A 23,408-nucleotide genomic window follows, 5' to 3' on the forward strand; every position below is an offset into this window, starting at 1 on the left:
AAGCCTAGCCCCAAGTGTGGATGCTGGGGAGTGAAGTAAGACCTCTCAGATTTGTTTTCTGGGTATTTTTTTGTTGCTGTAGAACCTGAGTGTTGCTCTGACATATTCCCAGGGTCTTGGGTTCTCATACCATGCTAGATTTGAGGCAAGAGGAATCCAGGTGAAGAAGCTTGTGTGTGATGGGGGAGGAAAGGAGGAGATCCATGTGAAAAGAGAAAAAGGAGATGCAGAATCAGAGGCTGAGCATTACTGTCAAGTTGTGCTGTTGTGCGGATGACGGTATTTTACTCGGCCCAGGGTATATTTATAGAGGAACATAAATCATACACACATGCCCTGTTCTGAGCACTGCACACCTCCAGTATATGTATCTCTAATTAACCAGCCATGGAGAGGGAAGCAGGATTGGAGCCCACAGCCCCAGCTCCGTTCGCCAACAAAGCCGCGCTCTGTCCTAGCGGTGCCTACATTTATCTTTCCTGCAGCAGTGTTTAAAGTGAAAAGGGAGTATCAGGAGAGTTTGATAGGATCCAATTAAATTCCAGCAGATAAAATAATGATGAATTGCAGTTGAGCCCTGGCGAGACGCGATGTACATTACTGCCGTCCCCGTAGTGCGGGGAAGGAGTTGAGGTCATCAACTACAGAAAAATAGGACACAGCTGCAGCCCAAGCGCTCCTCCAGAAATGCAGCCCAGGGGGATGGTGCATGTGGGAGTGAGGGGGGTTGCACAGGAAATTTGGATGTGGGGGTTTGCTTGCAGAGGAACAGCCCCTCTGCTGCCTTCCCCAGGGATGGGCTGGGCAGGTTGTGGATGAAGAGGGATGGATGTACTGTGGAAAGAGGTGTGATGGCTGTGGGCCTGCCCTGCCTCCTCTGTGATGGGAAGGGCTAGTGCCTAGTCCAGTTGGCATGGCATTTGCAGGAGCATCCCAAAGTGCATCTTAGTGTGATCTGCCCACAGATTTGGGGTGTTTCATGCTAGCTACAGCTGTCCCCTGTGTGGTTCCCTAGAGGCACCTTCTCAGTGCTGAATCTCTCATCCCAAGGGAAACTGGGTAGCTCTCAGTGCCTCTTGCTGCTAGCTGGTGGGTGTGTGAGCAGTGGGCTTGCTAGAATCAAAACTGGGACTTTCAGGGCATGTGACAGCCACAGCCCTTGTGGGCAGGGCTGGTGGCATTCCCTGCATGGGGGCAGGGTGGATGTGAGAATCAGAGACGTGAAAAGAACATGAGGTTGGTGGTTGTTACTTGGGAAGATGCTTGAGATAAGTTTTGGGTAAAGAGCCTTGAGAAAAGCTCAGCAAGGAGTTCTCTTGCCTGAACTGCAGCTCTGCAGAAGGAATCCTTGCTGGGAAGACCAGTATCCAGGTGGGTGGGGCTGAAACATCCTCTGTCATCTCTTCCACATTCGCCTTGTAAGCTCTTCAGGCAGGGACAGGGAGGCTGGCTGGGTTAGGTAAGGAGCCAGGCAGTTCTCATCTCAGCTGCTGACTCACTTGATGACATCTTTTCTCCCATCCCCTTCTGTGGGCTGTGCTGCATCACAGCACACCACTTTTGGGCACCACTGGTTTGCTCTCAGGCTGTGCCTGTTTTTTGCTCCCAGAGCAAACATCCCTTTCCCATAGCTTGTTCTCATGGCAGTTGCCAAGCCAAATCATCCTTTGGCACAGCTGGGGGTCCTGGGCACCTTTATAGAGTGAAAGATGGTCTGATGGCAGGACTGCCTGGGTAGGTGCATCCCCCTACTCACACGCATCCTGGCCTATCTCCTGCTGCTCATCCCAGTCTGCTGCCAGCCACTGGGATTGATTAACTGGGAGATTAATAACAGTTAAGTATTTAATGGGTGTTTAACACCATGTTAGCTCCGAACAGGGAGGAGCCAGTGTGATGGAACCTGTTGGCTGTCTGTGAGCTCTTTTTTGGACCCCATAGGATGGATAGATTGGTAAGCACCCCCTGACTGATCCCCACCAGTTGTGGGACCTTCAGGGCTGGAAGGTGGCTGCTGCTTTACTTGGATGCTGCTGCCTCTCTGGCTGTGGCTGTACTCATGGGTGGAGAGGCCACTTCTGTGCTTACACTGTGACAAGGGCTGTTGTGAGGAGGCCTTTTGGAAACACCTTTCAAAATACAAGATGCTTTGGAAATTAGAGAGGGATCTGATGGATCTTCAAGTCTCAGGAGGCCAAGCCCAGAGCCCCTGCAGCTGCAGCCCCTGCCTGTGTGCAGCCAAGTCCTGACTCCAGCTCCAGCATTCTTCAGGGACCAGGAACAGTATCCAGGTCACAGATCCACTGCTGTCTCTGCAGGGCAGGTTAGAGGTTGCTGACAGACACACAGATGCAGAGGACACATTTTTCATTGATAACCATGTTCCCTTGGTGATCCCACACTTTGAACACCAGCTGAGGCAATGACTCCTGCTCTGCCACTTCCCTTCACACAGTCCTGTGCTCCCCCTGCTCCCCACTGTCCGCTCCAGCTCCCTGCCACTGCAAAGTCAGCATCCTCAGTACTGTGTCCTTTCCCAGAGGGAGACAGTCTCTCATGCAATTGGCCTCTTGCTGTCTCAGGACCGGTGCATGAAGAGTTAATGGTCTCCCTCCCTCTCCCCCTATTCTTCTTCCTCCAACCCACCTCCCAGAAGAACTAATTTCCAAAAGCAGCCGGGGCAGAGAGATGCAAATAAGTGTTTTGGACAGCTGCAGGCTGGATGCCTTCCCGAGATGCCAGGGCCCCAAATGAGACATGTCAGAGTACAAATTGAAAATGCCAATTTCACTTACGCTGCCACGTGGCTCGTCACAGCTAAATTCTGCTCTGGCGCTGCCACCACCCTCCCCAGCATGTGCTCCCTCCTGCTGCCAGGGAATGGTCTCTGCTCACTGCTACGGGTCTGGCCAGCTCCTCATTGTGGTTCTGTTGTGGATATCCTTGGGTGGGAGTAGGATAGGGCAAGGTGAACAGATCTGGACTCCTAGCCAAGTTCTGGCTTCATCTTCCCAGTCCTGGTGGCAGGAACATTGCTGAGAGGCTCTGGTGGTAGGTGGTGCGTGGTGGAGATGTGGTGAAGGCCGTCTGAGCACGTCTGAATACGATGAGAGGTGCCGTGTCTGGGGGGTTGTGTTTGGGGTCTCTACCTGTAGAGAGGAGATGGTGATGGAGCTGTTGGATTTGCAGCTGGGTGTGTTATGTCTGACAACTGCTGTGTACAGCTGACCAGCAGCAGCCTTCCTCCCTGGGGAGGGCTGCACTTTGGGGTCTTCCACCCTGCGTTTGGGTGAGGTGGCTCGTGGACAAAGGATCACCACCAAAAAGCTGTAATGGAGGGCCAGGTTTGGCTCTCACTGGCACTTTGTAGCGCTGAGGGAGGGGTGTGTTGCCACAGCGGGGTCTCACACTGGGTGCGTGCCCCATTTTGGTGCTGTGTCTGATGCTGGACTGCTGTCTGGGAAAGACTCGGCACAGAAGGAACCAGCTTTGATGGTCAGGTGAGAAGACTGAAGTGTTGTTTTCCTGGGCACACTGGCCTCCTTCATGGGCCATATACCTGGGCCTTGTGGAGGGATCCAGTAGAACAGACCCACTGCAGAGGGTCCCGTGTGGGGCAGCAGCTGAGGCAGTGCTGGAGATGCTGAGGCCACCTTTTCTTGGCACGGGCTGGGGCTGTGAAAGGTGGTGCTGGACTGGCTGGAGGTGGTGGCAGGGCTGTGGGCAGCCCAAGGCCGGGTGAACCACTGCCGGTGCATCCGCTGCTCTCTAACAAACTCCAGCAACCCATGAATCATTCATTTAATCTCTCCTGACACGCCTGTCATTTTCTCAGGCGAGGAGCGGGGAATCTCTTGCCGAAGGAGGTCATTAGCTGTCAGGGATGGTTCCAAATGCCTTCCTGCCTCCGTATCGATTAAACCTCTCTGTCTGCATGCAGGGGCTTTGCAGGGAATACTGATGGTGCTGCTGGGGCTGGGACTCAGATGTTGAGGCAGGGGAGAGGGGTCTGGGTGGGGAGAAGGCACTGGCCAGGCTGGAAGAAGGAATGGAGGTGGATATGTCTGGACAGCAGCAGGTCCAAGGGCCTGAGTTCTGGGTCCCCTAAGGCTGGAGGGGTAGGGTTCCCTGGTGTTACCTTCCTACATGGAAACTCAGGATGGTGGTCCCAGTCCTGAAATGGAGTGCAGCTGATGTCCTGATGTCCAAGCACAGTGTGGAGCTGGGAGTGGGGCATCTGGGGGTGTGGTGTGGAGGGGAAGAGTGGTCTCTGCTGAGATCTTTCTGAGGGCTAGTGTGGCACTGAGGTGGTCCTCGGCTCTGTCCCACCCACAGCCATATGGCCACAGCTTTATGTCATTCTGTTATGGGTGATGGGGCTGGAGGGGACTGTGACATCCTACCACTGGCTGTCAGGGGTGACTCTACTGAATCCACTCCTGTGATGTGCCCAGCCTGTCCTCCCCAAGCTTCACTAGTGATGACCATAATCCCAAATATCCAACTGAGCATCCCTGGAGTGGGGAGGACATGGGGAAGGGCTTGGGAGCCTTGTGGGGAGAAGTACATCTGTGCTGCAGAGGTACCATATGTTTCTTTCTCTTCCAGCAGCAGTAGCTTTAGACCTTTGAGTTGATGGGCTTTGGGTCTATTTACAAACCCTATGTTTTGCTGTTTTGTCTTTTTTTGTCAGTCCAGCCCACTGGTTCCATGTGCTGTGACTGATGCTTTGATGAGTGGCTGCCAGACCTGTTTGTTCCTAGCCAGCAAGTCCCAGCCAGGACCCCATCCCTCTCCTCTGGGCTAATGGGAGACATCCATGTAATGGGACTGTGTGTGTCTCTATGCCCCACACCACGAGGATGTTTTGCCTCAGTAATTAACAGGCTCTGCCTCCTTCTGTTTCCTCCTGCAGTATTTCTATGAAGGGAATGACATCAGTGACCTGCCCGTTAACTTGTCTGTGGTCTGGAATGGGAACTTCGTCATTGACAACCCCCAGAACATCCAGGGTGAGTGAGGCATGGGACAGAAACTGGCCCAGTGCCCCCTCACCTGGCTCTGAGCACAGTTTGCACCAGTGCTTTGATGGGTTTCTAAACAAGGGCTTTTTCCAAGAAGCTTTGGGAGGCACTCTGCTTTGGTGTTGAGTCCAGGGTGCTGCTGGCTCCTGCCTGTGGGGGTTTGTCCCACTGGGATTTGGTGGGAGGGAACTAGAGCAGGTGCCTTTTTTCCCCCAAAACCTTTGCCCACGGGATGACCCTGACCCTGCCCTCCTCCTGCCGTTGCAGCCCACCTGTACAAGTGCTCGGCGCTGCGAGAGAGCTGCGGGCTGTGCCTCAAGGCCGACCCGCGCTTCGAGTGCGGCTGGTGCGTGTCGGAGCGGCGCTGCTCCCTGCGCCAGCACTGCCTGGCCTACGAGAACAGCTGGATGCACGCCAGCAGCGGCAACAGCCGCTGCACCGACCCCAAGATCACCAAGGTATGTGGGGAAGGGTGGGCGGTGATGCCCTGTGCCGAAAGACTGCGATGGGGGATGGAGTTGGGGATGTGGATGGGGCTCTCCAGCAGCAGCTCACAGCAGCCAGATCTACTCCGTGTTTAGTACTTGAGTGTTTTCTATCACCACTTTCATTTCTGCACCACCCCCATGCACTGGGCTTTCTGGCTCATTTCCAAAATTCCAACCCCTCCTGCACATGACTGAGGGATCCAGGGAAGCTCTACGTTGCTTCTTGTGTTGCCACGTGCACTGGGGCCAGTCGTTCATCATCATCATCCCATTTCCCTGACAGCTTTTATGACCTTTGCTTATAAGATTGTGTATATTAATATTCACATGTCTGTTGGGCTGGGATCCAGGTTCACAAGGAGGGATTGGTGGGTATTTCAGCTGGATACCTTCTGCTAACCCACGTCTGGCGTGCCTCGATGGTGTTAATTACTGGAGTCTTAGCACAGGATCTGATCTGTTTGGGTTTCACTGCCTTATCTGATGAGGGCTGGAAATGAGAGTTTTGGCTTTTCCCAGTGTGTGCTGCCTGCCTCTCACATGGATGGGCCCTGCAGTGTGCTGGGTGGCAGCCATGTGGAGAGAGGGGGAAACAGCCCTGCTGGGCACGTCCCTGCCTGCAAAGAGCCCTGCCTTCAAAAGTACTGCCTGCAGAGTTGCCCGGGGCTGGTGGGGTGCTGGCAGGAGAAGGCATCCATTCCCAAGGAAGTGGGATTGAGCCTCAGAGCCTGCATCCCTACGTGGAGGTTTGCTGTTGTGTGCAGAGCTGCAGGGCTCCCTGTCAGATTCCCACCGTGCTCAGGCTGAAATTCCCAAATCCAGACCCCTAGGGATGATAGGAGTTGAGAATGCTGTGGGGCAGGTCATGGCCAGGGTGGCCTTGCTGTAAGCTGTGCCCTTGTCCTCTTGTGTTCAGGTAAGCAGGGCTGCAGGCATTTACACACACACCACTCACAGCAGCTTCCCAGCAGCTGATAGTGCCCAGCATTGGGAACAGCAGTTGGTCCAGAGCTGATGGTAACAACTCTCTCACCCTGAATCATTATGAAATTTTACAGTAATTGCAGGTGCAGCAGGAACAGATCTGTTAGCAGGTGGGTTTGACCTTGGCGCTGCTCTGCGTTAGTGCCCTGGGAGGTGGCGGTCGGTGCGGATGTGCAGTAGCTCTTGGTGTGATCTGCTCCTGTAGCCTGCCTCTTGCCTGCTGCCTCCCACTACCCCAGTCCCACATCTGGGCTGTGGGCGTGCTTGCAAATGGTCCAGGGGAAAGCCTAATGCAGAGAGGGCAGCGTAGGCCAGTGGGGAAGAGTCTCCTACAGTGGTTTCATGGGGAGTTGGAACCTCCTTCCTGCCCAGCTCACTGGAGCATAGGTGTCTTCATGGGTGGTAGGGCTGGGCTGGGAGATGACCATGATTCTTCACCTTGGGGTGAGGGATCATTTACTGATTGCTCAGTGGTGGGGGCAAACCCCTTCCAAACCTCTGTGATGTCTTGCCTAGTGCCCACTGTGACCCTCAGAGTGACATCCTTTCCCTTGGGAAGGGGGTACCCCTTGGCCTCTGCACCTCCTGGCCATGCTGTGGTCACCGGAGCTGAGACTAAGCCAGCTGCTTGAACCCACTGGAGCTGTTTGCTTGTTGATGTAAAAAGACCCTATGAAACCAATTAGGAGAAAAGCTACATTGTTTGTTGGGGCCAGGGGTCCGGAGGTGGAGGGGGGAAAGGGGGGGTTGAGCACTTATTGCTCTCCTTGGCAGCTCCCCCCTCCCACACACCTTGTTTAGCTGTGACCTCCCTGTGCTGGGCCAACTATGTCATTTCATTCCCGGGCTCCTTCCTCCCTGAACGCATGGCCCTTGTCAGCTTTGCTGCGGAGGAGGAGGAATCGAACACGCCGGAGCAGCTTTTAACACTCATTTAGAAACACCAAACAAACAGCCGCTTCTTGCCAGAGCTTTTTTTCAGGGGAAGACCCAACCTGATGCTGGCTGCAGCTGCTAGAATGAGCTCCAATCCCAGAGTTGGGAGGGGCTGAACAAGGTTTAGGCAAACAGTGGTTCCCCACAGCCCTGGAGGGTTTTGTTGCTGTGTAAATAGAGAGCTGTGACTGCCTCAGCATGACCCAGGGCTCAGGCACTAGTCCTGGCTCTGATACTGGCCTGGGACATGTCCTTCCTTTGTGCAAGGGGACTGGGTGCTCCTGTCCTGAGTTAGTTTGTGCTGTAGGGCACCAGCCCAGAGTGAATCCAGAGGGCAGAAGCTAATTCCAGTGGCAGTGGCTGTAGTGGGACTGTGTGGAAACAGCCCCTGGCTCCATGCGGTCCATCAGGGTTGACAATGTGGACAGTGTCCACTGCTGCATGTTTCCCACCCTCAGCTCATCTGCTTTTCCTTGCTGTGGAGATGATGTTTAGGAATGAGCTCTTCACGAGGAGGAGAAGAAGGAGGAGGAGGAGGAGGATCCATCTGGCTCAGGCCCCAGGGCTGAGGCTGCCCAGATTTGCCAAGAATGCAAGGAGCTTACATGTGCTTGGTTATGGCTTGAACCTGTCCAGGAGCTGGGCTTAGTGCAGGCAGAGGTGCCTGCCAGTGCTAGAGAGGATCTCTGCCAGGAGAGCAGAGGAGGCCATCACCTACAACAGAACCATCCCTTCCCCTGGGTCAGGGTGTGATTTCTTCCTGGACTGACCCAGACCGCATTCCCCTCTCCCTCCCCTGCTGCCTGCAGCTTCCTTCTCCTCTGATGTGTCTTTGTGTCACTGGGGGCCCAGCTGTGTCCCTGGGCCCACTGCAGCTCTGACATTGATCCCAGTTAGTGCTACAGGTGGGCACCTGACCTCGGGGCCAGCAATCACTGATGTAAAACTGCCTGTAATTGCCTGGTTGGAGGCAGAATCCCCACATACCTTGGAACAGGGCCCATACCTCTGTTCATCCCTCATTCTGCCACTGTCTGTCAGGCCACACCTGTCTGCTTTATTGGACATCATCCTGGTAAATGAGGCGTGGTGCTGTGGTGAGGTCCCGTCCCTTCCCAACTGGCCTCAGCAAAGGGTTTGCTGGTGAAGAGAAACACATTTCCTGCCATTTCACCTCTGCAGGGACCTTTTGGAGGTGTTTTCTCCTTTGAGAACATCTTGGACATGGGAATCTCATCCCTGGGCACCTGGGATCTGGCCAAAAGCCAGGCACATCCTGGGGCTTCCTTGCCAGTTCAGCTGGAGCTGTGGCTGGTGCTGCCCTGTCTCCTTCAACTCTTGTGTCCTTATCACTTAGGAGATGGATGTGTCTGTAGCAGGGTGTCCATATCGCAGCCCTCTGCTTGGACACATCTCACATCTCCTGGCTTGTTCCTGGGGGGATTTTGTGGATACAGCTGTCACTGGAGAGGTCTTTCCTGCTCTGTGGGCCACTTACAGATGTGCTGGCATTTCTCATCACCTGTCTGCTCCTTGCAACACACATCCTGCAGCTGCCTGGGCTGCAGCCTGCCTGAGCGAGGTGTCCCTGTGGCTCTGCATCCTTGTGACAGAGTACGCTCTCTCCTAGTTGTTCCCTGAGACTGGCCCCAGACAAGGAGGGACCCGTCTGACCATCACTGGCGAGAACCTGGGCCTGAAGTTTGAAGATGTTCGCTGGGGTGTCCGAGTGGGCAAAGTGGTGTGCATCCCCATCGAGAGCGAGTACATCAGCGCCGAGCAGTGAGTGCCTGGCTAGGGCTGGGTGTGCTCCAAATCACCTCAGGAGGCTTTGGGACAGCAGTGATGGTGTTCAAATGCTGCCTGTGGCTGCAAAAGTCATAGAGCTGACTGGGCTGAACTGGGAGGGAAGTACCTGCTGGTTATGGTTGTTCTGGGAAGAGCTTCAAAGGCTTTGGGGAAGCTTCTTTGAGGGCTGGCAGTGTCACCTGCCAGATACTTGGTTTCTCATGGATCTGCTGGCATCTAAGACCTTTGCTTTGCACAGGGAGTGTCTTGGTGACACTGAGAGTGTCTTACTCTCATCTCTTAGGATTGTGTGTGAAATCGGAGATGCCAGCCTGAGCAAGGTGCATGAGGCACGGGTAGAAGTGTGCATCCGTGACTGCACGCCCAGCTACCGGGCCATATCCCCCAAGACCTTCACCTTTGTGGTAAGCCCCATGCTGGGGACAGGTCTGTCACCTCAAGAGGGAGGTGATGCTGGGTGGTTTTGGGTGGTTTTGTGGCTTAGCTGGAAAATTTGCCATAATATTCCCAAGGGGCAGACAGGGATTCTCTGGTCAGACATTGAGTCATGATGATTGGATTTCTCCAAGGCTGCCACTGCTCTGCCTCCCCACTGTCCTGCTGGCACTGCCAGGCCTTAGTACTATGCCCAGCTGCTGTCTGACAGGTCCCTCTCCTTTGTGGCCTTGTCACCTGGTTGAAGCTGCTTGGGGATGTGGTTTTCAGTTCCCAGCCTGTCTGACTCCAGGGATGCCCTTTTCCTTTGACAGACACCCACTTTCTCCCGTGTTGTCCCAGCCCGGGGTCCTCTCTCTGGTGGCACCTGGATCGCCATCGAAGGCACCCACCTCAATGCTGGCAGCAACGTCTCCGTGACCATCGGGGGACGGCCCTGTGCTTTTTCATGGTGAGGGACACACAGAGGGTGGTGGAGGATCAGCACCAGGCACCTTTGAAGGTGGTGGGACACCCAGACAGAGCAGCAGCCAGAAGCCTGGGCTAGGAAGCCAGGAGGGACCATGGGAGCCAAACCCCCTGGGTGGCCAGAGGTGTCTCCTCTTGAAACCTCTGTGTATCAGAGGCTGCAGGAAGAGCCCTAAGAACAGAGATTTTTCTGTAAAAGCACAAAGCCCTGAGGCATGAAGTGGATAATTTTTAGATTAGGGATGATAATGGAGCGGCTCTTTAAATATTTTCCTGCGGTAATTACTGGTTATCAGCCCTAATCGCTGCTGTTTGCAGCCGCCGCACGATGGGAACGCTCAGGAGCTGCTCAGTCTTTCCTGGCTGCCTTTTGTTTCATTTCTTGGATTTTTGTTTTTTCTTTTTTTTCTCCTTTCTATCTTCACCCCCCAGCTGTTCCAGAAGGGGAGAGGGGCCAGGGCAGGGGGCTCCTGGGCAGCCCTGGCCCCTGGCTGCCCTGGCCTCCCTCCTGCCCAGCCCTGACAGGTTGTGTTTCTGCCTCAGGAGAAGTGCCCGTGAGATTCGGTGCAGGACCCCCCCGGGGCACACCCCCGGCGGCTCCCCCATCCTCATCAACATCAACCGGGCAGAGCTGAGCAACCCAGAGGTGAAGTACAACTACACAGAGGACCCCACCATCCAGAAGATTGATCCTGAATGGAGCATCAACAGGTGAATTGCAAGGAGCTTGTGGGATACACGGCGGAGTGTTTCCCATATGGATTTCCCGCTCCTGATGGGCACATCTCAGTGCTGAGATAACTGCCAGGCTGCACTCCAGAGATGTGGCGAGAGGAGTGTGAGAAATGGCTTGGCACCAGGGCCCTGCTAACTCCTGGCCTACAGTGCTCAGCCTGGCAGGGGGCAAGAGCAGAGAGTGCTTTGGATCTGCTTAATTTCAGCTTGACATTTGGCGGCAGCAAATAAAATTAAAATATTTCCCATCGGGGGATTTTTTGAAATGTTTACATATTTTTCTAAAAGGTTTGAATTGGCTGGAGAGGAGGCGAAGGAATCCATTAAGAGCTAGTGCCAAGGGAAACCTCCCCCAGGCTGTTGAGGAGGAGCAAGCTCCCCAGGGGCATGGCCAAGGTCTCTGGGACCAAGAGACTTTTAACACCAAGTCATGGAGAAAACCTGGCAGAGTTCAGCCTCTCCTGTCACCCACTGCCTCTGTGGTGGAGAAAGGGTGGCAGAGAGGAACTTGTACTTCTTGGGATGCTTTCCTATTGTGAATGCTTTAGCTTGGGAACCATCTTCAGGCCCTAAACCTTCACACAGGGTGGGATGTCAGTGCTAATTACCAGGTTTTATATCTCTAGTTGGCCTTTGGGTCAGCTGAAATGATTTGCCATTAGTGCCTGCCAGGTCCTGCCAGCCATGCAACATATGGGTGGGATAAGAGATTCCTGGGGCATGGCTCATCCAGGCTGGGGCAGATGGGCATCTGGCTGGAAATGAGGGCTGCTTCCTTCCTAGATCTGGGGATCCAGTGCCAAGCTGCCTTTCCTAACCCATTGTGTCCATGTCTCTAGTGGTGGGACATTGCTGACTGTGACTGGCACCAACCTGGCCACCATCAAAGAGCCCAGGATCCGGGCCAAGTACTGCAGCTCTGAAAGGGAGAATGTAAGTGGTGCTGGCTGGGGCTGGGAGCAGAGCACAAAGAGGAGGGATATTGTCTATATGCAAAGCAGGGCAGAAAATGCACCTTTTGCCCTTCAAGTATGATGGTCGGGAGAGGCTGAGGTCCAGGGGCTGCTGCCTCAAAGAGAGGCACCAATCTCTCTGCAGAGCCTCCAGACAGGTGCTTTCAGGAGAGGGTTGAGATCTTAGCATGCAAAACTGGTGGGAAGTTTGGGGGACATCCATAGGATATTGACAGAAAGAGCCCATCCCCAGTGACATCTTGCCTGCCCCTCCTTCCACATCCATCCAGGAGTCTGTCTCTGCCCTGGGGTGGGGTGTGATGCCTGTTGATAGAACAGAATAGGAGATTCCAAATTGAAACTGTGTCCAGAGCTGCTGCTGTCAGGAGATCCTTGTGGAGTCTGATCCTGACCACCTTTTTGGGAGTGAGTCTGACCTCATTCCATGCCTCCTGCAGAACTGCACTGTCTACAATGACACCACCATGGTGTGCTACGCTCCCTCCATTGACAACCCCGTGCGGAGCCCTCCGGAGCTTGGTGACCGCCCGGATGAGATCGGCTTTGTCATGGATAACGTCCAGGCCCTGCTGATCATCAACACCACCAATTTTGTCTACTACCCAGACCCTGTCTTTGAGCCACTCAGCCCCACAGGGATGCTGGAGCTGAAGCCCAGCTCTCCCCTCATCCTCAAGGTAAGGAGTCTGTGCCTGGGGGCAGAGGTAGGGACATGTCCCTCTGTGGAGGTGGCATTTTGTCTCTCCTGGAGCAAAGATTTTGCCGCGTGTTGGGTTTTTTTTAAACATTCCCCATTGCATGAGAACTGACAGTCTCATTCCTTGTTCCCTCAAAGGGCAGGAACCTGCTCCCACCAGCTGCTGGTAACTCCCGCCTCAACTACACGGTGCTGATCGGCGACACTCCTTGCACCCTCACGGTCTCTGAGACACAGCTCCTCTGCGAGTCCCCCAACCTCACTGGCCAACACAAAGTCACAGTAAGTGCTGACACCGGTGCCTTTGCTCCTTGTGCCTTATGTGTCTCAGAGTTTCAGTCTTTATCCCAGCACCAGCCCTGCTGTGTGCTCATCCTTGAATGAGGACCAGATAGTAGGTGTACGTGCAGGAGCATCCTCAGGAGTCATCTTCCTGCTCCCTAGGCATCCCTCTTCCTAATGACATGCTTGGTAGGACTAAATACTTTGTCACTCTCCTGCACACTCAGCTTGGTGTTTCTGTGCCCTGGCTGGTGCTGGGTGCAAGGCAGGGGGGATTCCCACCTCTGCCCCCCAGTGCTGGCACATGCTGCAAGGCAGGCTCCTTTGTTTGTGGGGTTGTAGCGCAGCAGTGCTTGCGCTCCAGGACTCTGCCATGTTAAAAGGGACCCAGCACAATCCTCCCCAGGCTCCCCATCCACGGGGAAACTCGCTTTACATCCCATCCCATCTGTTACTGTAATGTTTGAATGAGACATCAAACTCTCTGCCTGCTCCACGTGCACTGGCAGCATGAGTGCTGCATGCCATTAAAGCTCCTCACGCTGCTCTGGACCAGCCCCTGCCGTACCTGAATTTGTCCACATCATTCATGCTGTGGGCTGGGAGTCACGTCCCAGTTCCCAGCATGGTGAGCAGGGAGGGCTGCCTGTGGCACACACTCCCTGACAGCAGGTCCGTTTTTCCCCTGCCATGGTGCAGATCAAGGCTGGAGGGTTCGAGTTCTCGCCGGGGACGCTGCAGATCTACTCAGACAGCCTGCTCACCCTGCCCGCCATCATCGGGATCGGCGGCGGCGGCGGCCTGCTCCTCCTCATCATCATCATCGTCCTCATCGCCTACAAGCGCAAGTCCCGGGATGCTGACCGGACCCTGAAACGGCTCCAGCTGCAGATGGACAACCTGGAGTCCCGGGTGGCCCTGGAGTGCAAAGAGGGTGAGGGATCCCTTTGGGTGTTTCTTACTGCTCCAAGGCTCAGTGAGCTCCTACCCTTTCCTTACTGCCTTTCAGGGAGGGAATGGGAAGGGGAAAAGCTGCTTTGTCAGTGGAAGTGAACTCATTTTAGGTGGGATTTGGGGGTTTTGCCAGTTAAGAAGTTCTTCTCTATTTTTCGAAGTAGGAGAAAAGAGAGTAAGCAGGGTAGCGAAGGCTTCCTGTGAGTGGGCAGTGGATCTCTCATTATGTGACAGACAGATGCTGTGAAATTGGACAGAATTCCTTGTATGATACTGCTGATAAAACCTAATTGCCCATTATCCTCCTGCATTGGCTCCAGAGGCCTCGACCCTGCCAGCCACAGCCGCAACCAGCCTGGACGCTGCGAATGAAGCAGGCACCGAAAACAAGATAATAAAAAGGGGAAAGAAAGACAAACCTTTGCTCCCCCAAGTCCCCATCCCTCCACATGCCTGTGGATGGCACTGGTGACAGGGAGAGGGAAGGGAGCTGGTGGAGGGGATGGTGTCTTGTCTTCCACAGCTGGCAGATAAAAGGATCTGCTTTTAATTAAAAGGCACAATCTCTTCCCTGCCTTTTCTCTTTTCTAGTCCCGCTAGTTACAGATAAGATAGCATGCCTTTCAAGCTGACGGTATGTTTTTTCTCATCAGGCTGACGAGCCTGCAGTCCTCTGCCTGGCTTTCAGCTCCCTTTAAAGTGCTGTTAATTTGATTTTTCTGAGGGTTTTCTCCCCCACCCCAACCCCCTTCCCTGGTGCATTTCCAGGACTCTTCTCCCATCAGCTTTTCCCTGTAGGTGCAATTAAAGGTTCAGGACCCCCCTGGATCATGTTCCCCTGGGAGTCACAGCTGCCTCTGCTGGGATCGGGAGGTTCCAGGGTGGGTGTGTTCAAGCTCTTCTCTCAAGTAGTATTTAGGTCAATAAGAAATGAGGGCAATCTTGTGGTTTAGGCTTCCCCAAGAAGCTCTGTTTTTGTTCAAACCTTGCTGTTTTCCCCTGCCCTCAGAATCCCTTGGAGGCTGCAAGTGCTGGTTAGGGGGGATTTGACCCCCCTGGGGCCTGGCAGTTCTGTTCCCAAATCTGCCACTTCATTTATTCTGGGGATGTCATTCCCACACTCTGCAGCTCAATTTCTCCCATCTGTGAGATGGGGACGGCAATCACAGCCTGCCAGGAAGAGAAATGCTGAGAATATTCATGCCTTGGGGAGGGTCCACCCGTGGGGTGCTGGGGGTGTGGTGAGGGGCTGAGTGCCAGTGCTGTGTGCTGAGACTCCAGGATGTATTGTTTAATCCTGCTTTTCTGACCCTAGCCTTTGCTGAGCTGCAGACAGACATCAACGAGCTGACCAACGACCTGGATGGGGCTGGCATCCCCTTTCTGGATTACCGCACCTACGCCATGCGGGTTCTCTTCCCGGGGATAGAAGACCACCCTGTGCTGAAAGAGATGGAGGTGTGGGTCTGTCTGTCTGTCTCTGTAGTGTTTCACATTGGGGATGTGCCCCTGCACAGTCCCCTGCATGAGCCCCTGTGCCCTGGGGCTGGAGAGATGCTTTGCTTGGATGCTGGCCCGGCGTGGTGCATCTCTCCACGTGGCAGCCGGCGCGGATGTGGACCGGCTGCCAAATGGTTACTGTGCTCTCTGACATTAATATCAATATTTATATTAATATCATTGCTGCTGTCATTTTCTACAGCACTTGCTTTATTCAATTGGGTTTGTTTGATGCCTGACCGGTCGCTTGTTTTTAGCAGGGTTGTCTGACATCGCCTGCTTGTTTGGCTCCATTTCCCCATGCAGAGCCCATCCTTGGCATCCTTCCTCTGCTCCCCAAACCAGCTCCTTCTCTTCTCCTGGCCTCCCCACCTCAGTATAATTTAGTGCATACAATTGCACAGCAATTGCTTCTCGTGTGCTGGGCTGCTGAGGCCACTCTTGATTAGAGGAAGGAGGGGGGTGACCTTCGCTTCCCCTCACTGCTGACCCAGCACAGTAATTAATGTCGACGTGGGCTTCACAATGTATTTAGGAGAAGTAATTGGCCCTGGTGCAAGATGCACGGTCACTAATTACAGCACAACAAGCTCTTACCAACTGCAAGTGCACGTGCTGGTCTTGTACGCCAGCATGGCTACGGCGTGGGCCCTGGCCTTCTGCCTGCTCTGTTTCCCCAGCCCCTAATCCCAGCTCTGGAGGGTGGTGGGGACCCTGTTTCCATGGATTTCCCCTTGCAGCTCAGGTTTCCGGATGCTCAGAGCCAAAGCAGGCGTGTAGGTCTCCCTGGGGCACAGCCCTTCCTGTCTGTGTAGATGCCTGGCGATCCTCTCACCTCTGCTCTTGCTCTTACAGATTTTCTCTAAAGAGGGAAAGTGGAAAGGGCATCAAAAAGGGTATCAGAGGAGGAATTTTGCATTTCTTGTGGCAGGCTGGGTGGACTGTGTCCACTTCCAGCTCCTAACTCAAAATATCCTGCCTGAGAGCACACCAGCTCAGCCTGGCCTGGGAGGCAAGGGGTTAAATTTGCGAAGGGGAAAAAAAAACCCCAAAAGAGATTAAATAAAGCAACTAGAGTTGTGTAAGCTTCATATAATTTAATCAGGTTTGCTTTTATTTGTCTCTTTACTCAGAGTGTAACATTAGCTATTGCAAGTGACGGAAGGAAGCGGCGCTTGCTCACGCACATGCTAATCCACAGTGAGCACCGGTACCAGCTCCTTTCCTCTGCAGGGCTTAGGGGGAGGCTGCTTGCTTTGTGAGACTTTAAGCCTGATTAAATATTTCATTCAGTATTGTTCATTCATTTCTATTAATGATCAGCAAGTTGAACACAGGGGCTTGGAATTGATGGACTTGGTGGGAAACGGGTTTTTGTTCAGCAGGAAAGAGTATTTTGGAGAGGGAAGTTACAACTGCGAGGAATTTCACTGAACTGAAGAGCACCAATCCAAAGTTTTGATTGAAGTGAAATGATTTGATGTGTCAAAACTCTGTTCTTCATTTTGAGTTGGTGTTTTGAAATGAAAAGTGTTGTTTTGTCTCCAAATACCGACATGAAGCAAAATTTATGCTCATTCTCCCAATTTGGAAGACAAGGGGGAAGTTAAAGAAAAAAATTACGTTTTATCACAGGAAGGCTTTTATTCAGAGGAAACTATCTTTTCTAATGGGAAAATGGAGAATTGTAAAAATATTCATTTCTGATAACAAATGTGGTCAGGGCTGGCCAGAGCTGGGCTGCTGATGGCAATGCAGGTGTGAATACATCAGAGCTGAATCCCTGCTGCGTCCTACGTGGCCAAATATGGCCAGAAATACAACTTCAAATGTCTCATGAGTAAAGGGACTGTTTTAGGCTGTGTCTGCAGTGGGACAGTCAGATTTCTGCTATTATTTCCCTATCTGAAATCCATCCCCCCAGACCAGGCAGGTTTGGTACTGGTAGAACTCAGGCTTGTGGCTTTATTTGCTTTCTGTGTAATACCCAAAGCACATATTGCAGTGACTTGGGTGGAAGTGAGCTGCTTGTTAGCTGAAATTGAAAATTATAATTTGTATGTGTGCTTGGGAGAGAAAGAGTGTTTGTTTATGGGAGGGAAGTGTGTTTATGTGTCTGCACACAAGTGGGAGAGAGTCTTTGTATGGAAGGGTGTGTCTGTATAGACATATATATATATACATTGATGCCCTGAGACTGTGTTAATCTGATACTGGGGTGTTACACACTAGATAACTCTCCTGAAAGAACTGAGACTGATCAGCAAAGGGGAAGCTTGGTAGCAGGGAGAGACCTAGGCCAGCTACTTTTTGACCCTTTTTCATAATTTCCTTTTTTGGGATTGAGGGTGTGGTTCAGTCCAGCCACCTTCTCATCACCCTCCCCATCATGCCTGTCTCTCAGCTTTGCTCTATCCTTGCAGGTCCAGGCTAATGTGGAGAAGTCCTTGACCCTCTTTGGTCAGCTCTTGAACAAGAAGCACTTCTTGCTGACTTTCATCCGAACTCTGGAGGCCCAACGGAGCTTCTCCATGCGGGACCGCGGCAACGTGGCCTCGCTCATCATGACGGCGCTGCAGGGCGAGATGGAGTATGCCACAGGGGTGCTGAAACAGCTCCTGTCTGACCTTATTGAGAAGAATTTGGAAAGCAAGAACCACCCCAAGCTGCTCTTGCGGAGGTGAGTGTCCCCTTGAGAGGCTGGAGCTGTGGGACAGTGCCCAGGCACTTCTGAGTGCAGTGACAAGAGCTGGTGTCCTTTGGGGATGCCACCAGCGATGGCTTTGGTGTTGGCCGTGGCAGTGAGAGCACTGAGTCTGTGGTCAAGCATTTTCTTGCTTGTCTGTGTGTGAGAGGGATGTGGAACTACGTGGCCCCAGCCAAGACAGGAGCAGCTGTGGGTTGTTCTCACTCCAGTCTGGCTTGTGTGAGCTCATGCTGCCTGGGAAGGAGAGAGCAAGGTGCTCACCAGCTGTGCAGCTGGTGTGGGTAGGGTACATGCTAGTGTCAGGCACTGTGGTGTGTTGCTGTAGGTCACCTGGAGAAGGAAGCTGACCAGGTGGTCCTCCACATTTCTTGGCATGTGGGGCAGCTCTTGCCTTGCCTGAGAGGGCTGAGTGGGCAGCAGCCAGGAGTCCTCCTTTCCCTGCTGTCTCCTCAGGGCTTATCCGCCTTGCCAGTCACACGGGGGTTTTCCTGGGAAAGTCACTCAGATCTCTGCAGGCTGGGAGTCTCACCAGGGCCGGGGGAAGTGCAAGCAGGAGGCAGCCTGCCAAGCCCTGCCGTGAGTCTGCCTGCCCCATCAATATTTAACGATAGCTCTGAGCTCTCCTTCATCACGGGCTGATGAATATTGAAAGATACACCAAGTCCTGAACAAAAACTATTAATAAGCTCGCTGGTTTAGCTCGAGGCTCTCCGTGCCATCTTCTCCCTTTGCATGCCAGGCGCTGCCTCCCCATCCGCACCTCCAGCAGCCTGGTGCCACCAGCCTTTGGCAGAGATGCAAGGATGGCTGAGAGGCACAGGGCTGGCATGGCACCAGAAAAGCTCAGGAAGCACAGGCATCTTTCAAAGATCAATTGATGTTCATGGCATGGCCAGGCTGGACAAAGCCTGTCAGGTTTTGTACTCTTGGCCCTGGAGAAACACCTGGAGAAGACCCAGGTGTGAGCTGGTCCCAGTTACATCCGTGTTGCCCATCTCGTTAGGCACGTTGCTTTCTTGCTCTCTCTGCTTCATTTATCACATCACAAGGGTGCCCTTAACATCTCAAAGCATCTCATTAGCAGTGTGTTGTGCAGATGATGGCTGTCGGGGAGTGGGGTGGGTCTTGGACGTGCCAGCCGCTGTTCCCCATCCCTCTCCCCTGACTGCATTCTTAGGCTCTTCTCTTCCAATCGTTCCTCCATAACACCAGGGTTCACTGAAATATTTAGAATGCGTTTCCAGCCCTGAAGTAAATCAATAAAATATAAATAAAAGACATCATGAGGAGGCCGGCAGCAGCAGTGACTGAGCCGTGGCAGCGGCACAGGGGCAGAGCCCAGCCTGCACCAGTGCCCAAAGACTGCTAGTCCCCAGCCACAGTGCTCAAGGGCCATTGCAGCTAGGACAGGGATAAGTCCCCTGGCCAGGGCCCTGCTTCTGCCTCCATGAGTGATATTTAACAAAGAGACACTGTTCTTGAAGCCACGGTGCAGAGTGAGTGGTGCCGAGAGCTGTGCTTCTCTATCTGTTTGATTAGCCTTGCTGTTGGGTGTTGAGAGTGTGCTTACTGCCCAGGGCAACTGGATTAGCATTGATCTAACTGGGGAGAGCTGTTATTTATTTATTTGGTTGTTGGATAATCCCCCCATTGCTGTGGCATCTGGCTCTATCACGGATAAAGACAAACATCCGCCAGAGCTTGAGTGGTGGCACTTCAGATAAGCATTATGGGCTTGTCAGGTCCTTTCTGGGGTTAGGGAGGATGTCTGCTGAATAGCTGCGGTCCACTTCTCCATTGGCTTTCTCTCCATGTCCCTTTCCTGCTCCCTTTTTTTGTTCCCTGTGGTGGATTATTCTTTCCTGGCAGGGACATGAAGCCTTCCCTTCCCTGAAGGCTCAGGTAATGCTGTCCTCAAATGGTTTAAGGAGGGCTGTGCTATTCCAGGGGCAAAAAGGGCTAAGCCCCATTAGCACAAGAGAAAACCTTGGAATGGACCATATGACACCAAGTCAGCTTGAATAAACTCTGGGAAAGTAGATTTCCTGCCCCAGCCATCTGGTCTTTGGGAGCAGATCCTGGCCCATCTGCTGGGCATGGCATTGCTGTTGGGCAGTGAATGGAACTGGGCAGTGGGACTCCTTCTGGTGGCTCTAACATTTTGGTTCCTTCTGGATTTTATTTCTTGAGTCAATCATTTGTATTTGTTTCCCTGGTGCAAGAGGAATGCATCCATGTCCCTGAGGTTATTAGCATTGCCTGTGCTTTCAGGACCATCTGCATTTGCAAGTGGCTGATCTGGTAATTAATGGGTGGATAAGCTAAAGATTTTAGGAGTGAAGGCCATGTTAAAAATAATGGATATGTTAAGGGGAGTTTTAATCTTATGGCAGAGAGATAAGGTGTTGTGCCGAGACAGGCATGTTAAGCTGCAGCTGTAGGGCTGCAGGGTTCACCAGGGTCTGGTGTCACCCTCGGCTCCCTCCATGCCTCCATGTCCTTCTCTCTGCTGCTGTGGCACATCCTGCAGGACCAGCATCCTGAGGGCCCTCATTCTGTTGGGACCCACCACGTTTCACACCCATCCTGAGGGATCCTGCTCTCCCTCTTGTACATGGTCCCCAGCAGACACGGGCCACTCCCTGGACCTTCCCTGCTGCTCTGGAGCACAGTGGCATCTGAATTTGAACTGTGCTTTAGGAAACTAGGGGTAATATATAGGTTTTCTCAAGGCAGCTTTGGCTGCTTCCTTTAACTGCATATCCAAAAACTGAGAGGCATGGCTCCATTTTTAAATTTCTTTTGGAGAAAGTGGGTGCAGCATTGTATTCTTGCAAACTCCTATCACCACTCCACTGCAAGGAGACACACAGCAACCCTAAACTTCACCATGCAGGCATGGAAGGGTTAAATTCCAAGCCTGGCACAGTGTCTGTGTTCCAAAAGTACATGGAAAACAGGTTAAGCTTCCAACCACTGCTCTTACTCCCTCCTTCTTTAATCCCCTTGTTTTCAGCTGAATTAGTAGTGAGGATAAGTTTGATCAAAAACATATTTGGGTCAAAGTTTCCGGACCTAAATCTGATGGTGGCTTTAACCAAGGCCATGTACCAGTGGACTGGTGGTGGTCAGTGTCCTCTTGCTCTCCTATGGGCTCTGGACTTCGGTGCTTTGGAGATGAAGGGCTGCTTCAGGGGTTGCAGTGAAGTCCCATGTCACCAGTGGTGGTGGCCTGTGTCAGGGCAATGGCAGTACTTCTGCAGGACCAGAAGGCAACAGCAGCTCCCAGCTGGGGAAAAGGGGCTTCCAGCTAGATCTGTCTTTGCATTGCAACCTCAGCCCTCGCTTCAGGTTGTACTTTCACTGGGGAGCTCGAGGTAGGTTTGGGGACATTGTACTTGGCTTAGGTGCCTCATACAATCCTCCTGTGGGGAGATCTGCCTGGTTCCAATAGGACATCGTAGAAGAAATAAAGTTCATTGAAGTAGAAGGTACCAGGGAGAAGCAGAAAGCTTCTCATCCCCTGGTGTCCCTAGTGGTACAAGGTTGAGCTTGACTTGTTGCAGCTCTCCAAACATGCTGGAGACAAATTTGCTTTTCTCTCCTGGGGGCCTGCTGGTGGGCAGAGTTTCCAGCAGAGCTTGTGCTGTCTGCTTGTGCTCCTTGCTTTGAACCTCCTTTCCAGATGAAGCCTTTTAAAGCCAAAAATAATTTAGCTACAGTCGAAGGGTGAAGTGGCAGTGGGTGAGATCAGAGACCTTTAATATTCTCTGCTGATGGCTTTGCTCTCTACCTTCCCCTACAGAACGGAGTCGGTGGCAGAGAAGATGCTGACAAATTGGTTCACGTTTCTGCTGTACAAGTTTTTGAAGGTGAGTTTGGGAAGGGTGGCACAGTCTGGACAGGGAGGTGGTTCCTGCCTTGCTGGGCCAGGTAGCATGCTACCCAAAATCCAAGCTGACATGTTCTTGAGCATTGCTGCTCCCTCCCACAGCAGAGATTGCTTCCCAGATCTCTGTTTCCATCCTGGTTTTCTGAGATGTGATTCTGGTATCCTTTTTGGGAAATAGCTGAAATTGGGAAATGAAATCCAGATTTGGATTGCTTAATGCATAGTGGGTTTGAGATTTTAACAATGGTGCCCTGAGGAAAGATAAATCTGAAGCAACTAAACTGGTTCTTGGAGTGGTCCCCATTCCTCTCTTCTTGCCTTTGCTTGTGTAACTCAGGAGGAAAAAGCCCTGTGAGCTGATCCTTCTGTAGGCATGGCTGTGATTTGGGCTGTTTCTGCCTCTTTGAGTTGTAGTTTGCTGAGCTGCACTCTTCATGTAATGCTGCTACTTTTCCTTCATCTCCAACACTGAGGTTCTGTGGTAGGGGAATTGTTTCCTGCAGGCATCTCCACTTCTGCTGCTGCTTCCCCTGCCAAAGGTGCCCTGATGGGGATGGATGCCTTGAGGGGCTTGTTGACAGCCAGGGACAGAGCTCTCCACTGCACATGCATGAGGCTGCAGAGCCTTTTAGCTTGAATTCACCTGTTTCCAATTTCACCGGGGTTGCAGAAGAGGATGCCACAGTGTAAGCTCTGTTTTTACCACTGGTAAAAACATCTACCAGTATTGAGAACATTTATTCCATCAGCAGTGCTTCCACCTGCTACAGCTGCACCAGTTTCCATGCAGATGACAGCAGCAGCTCCAGCACGTGGACCCCAGGCTCAGTCCTGCTGCAGCTTTGGGATGACTCCGATGGGTGAACGGTGCCTGCAGGCCTGCCACTGGTTTGTCAGGCAGCAGGGCTGTTCCTTGGGATCCAGCCTGGTGTCGGTGCAGTGAGGCTGGGTGGCACACAGCTGTTTTTGTGGGATTTCATCCCTCATTAAGATAAAGAGGGTTTGAACTATTTCCAGCCAAGTGATGAGAGTGAGCAGGAGTCTCAGCAGAACTCAAGTGATCGTCAACGAGAGGTGATTTATAATATCACTTACATGCACTTGGCTTTTTGCCTCTGTCGAGGAATAGCCTGGATCTGTAAAAATCTATCTAGCATGCTGGAGATTGCTTGCCAGGGGTGGGAGAGGAAAAGAGCTGTGCTGGTCATAGGGAGATGTCAAACCTCCCACCTCCCCTTTGTGCCAGGGCTTTGTCCAGCAGGGCCCTTTTGCATCAGCAGTACCCAGTGGGATTGGGTAGAACACTGGCAGAAGGCTCTTTGAGCTCTATAAACCTGGTGGGACAGGCAGGAGTGGCTCTCTTTGTGGATAAACATCAAGGCTCCTTGAAGTGAACAGGGTTATGCTTTGGCTGAGCAAAGTGCAGTGCACAGCTACGAACACCACAGCAGTTTTTGGGGACATTGAATTTGTGTGTGTGACCTGGCATCCTTGACCTGTCCCTGGCTGGACTGGGCCATGTT

The 23,408-nt window shown here is 52.8% G+C and overlaps 1 protein-coding gene across 5 annotated transcripts in view; it reads left to right on the top strand.

Annotated features, from left to right (window-relative positions):
- PLXNA1 (plexin A1) overlaps positions 1-23,408 on the top strand; it is a 115,370-nt gene that overhangs the window by 72,245 nt on the left and 19,717 nt on the right. For all 5 annotated transcript variants that reach the window (XM_058844770.1, XM_058844771.1, XM_058844769.1 and 2 more), the window contains 13 exons: positions 4,916-5,012; positions 5,292-5,482; positions 9,063-9,214; positions 9,525-9,645; positions 9,991-10,127; positions 10,688-10,855; positions 11,719-11,812; positions 12,291-12,530; positions 12,689-12,832; positions 13,532-13,766; positions 15,102-15,244; positions 17,710-17,966; positions 21,799-21,865. In XM_058844770.1, the coding sequence (XP_058700753.1) occupies positions 4,916-5,012; positions 5,292-5,482; positions 9,063-9,214; positions 9,525-9,645; positions 9,991-10,127; positions 10,688-10,855; positions 11,719-11,812; positions 12,291-12,530; positions 12,689-12,832; positions 13,532-13,766; positions 15,102-15,244; positions 17,710-17,966; positions 21,799-21,865 (2,046 nt within the window). The remainder of the gene's footprint in view (positions 1-4,915; positions 5,013-5,291; positions 5,483-9,062; positions 9,215-9,524; positions 9,646-9,990; positions 10,128-10,687; positions 10,856-11,718; positions 11,813-12,290; positions 12,531-12,688; positions 12,833-13,531; positions 13,767-15,101; positions 15,245-17,709; positions 17,967-21,798; positions 21,866-23,408) is intronic.

The sequence above is a fragment of the Poecile atricapillus genome, chromosome 9, assembly GCF_030490865.1.
Source record: "Poecile atricapillus isolate bPoeAtr1 chromosome 9, bPoeAtr1.hap1, whole genome shotgun sequence".
NCBI classification, from domain to species: domain Eukaryota; kingdom Metazoa; phylum Chordata; class Aves; order Passeriformes; family Paridae; genus Poecile; species Poecile atricapillus.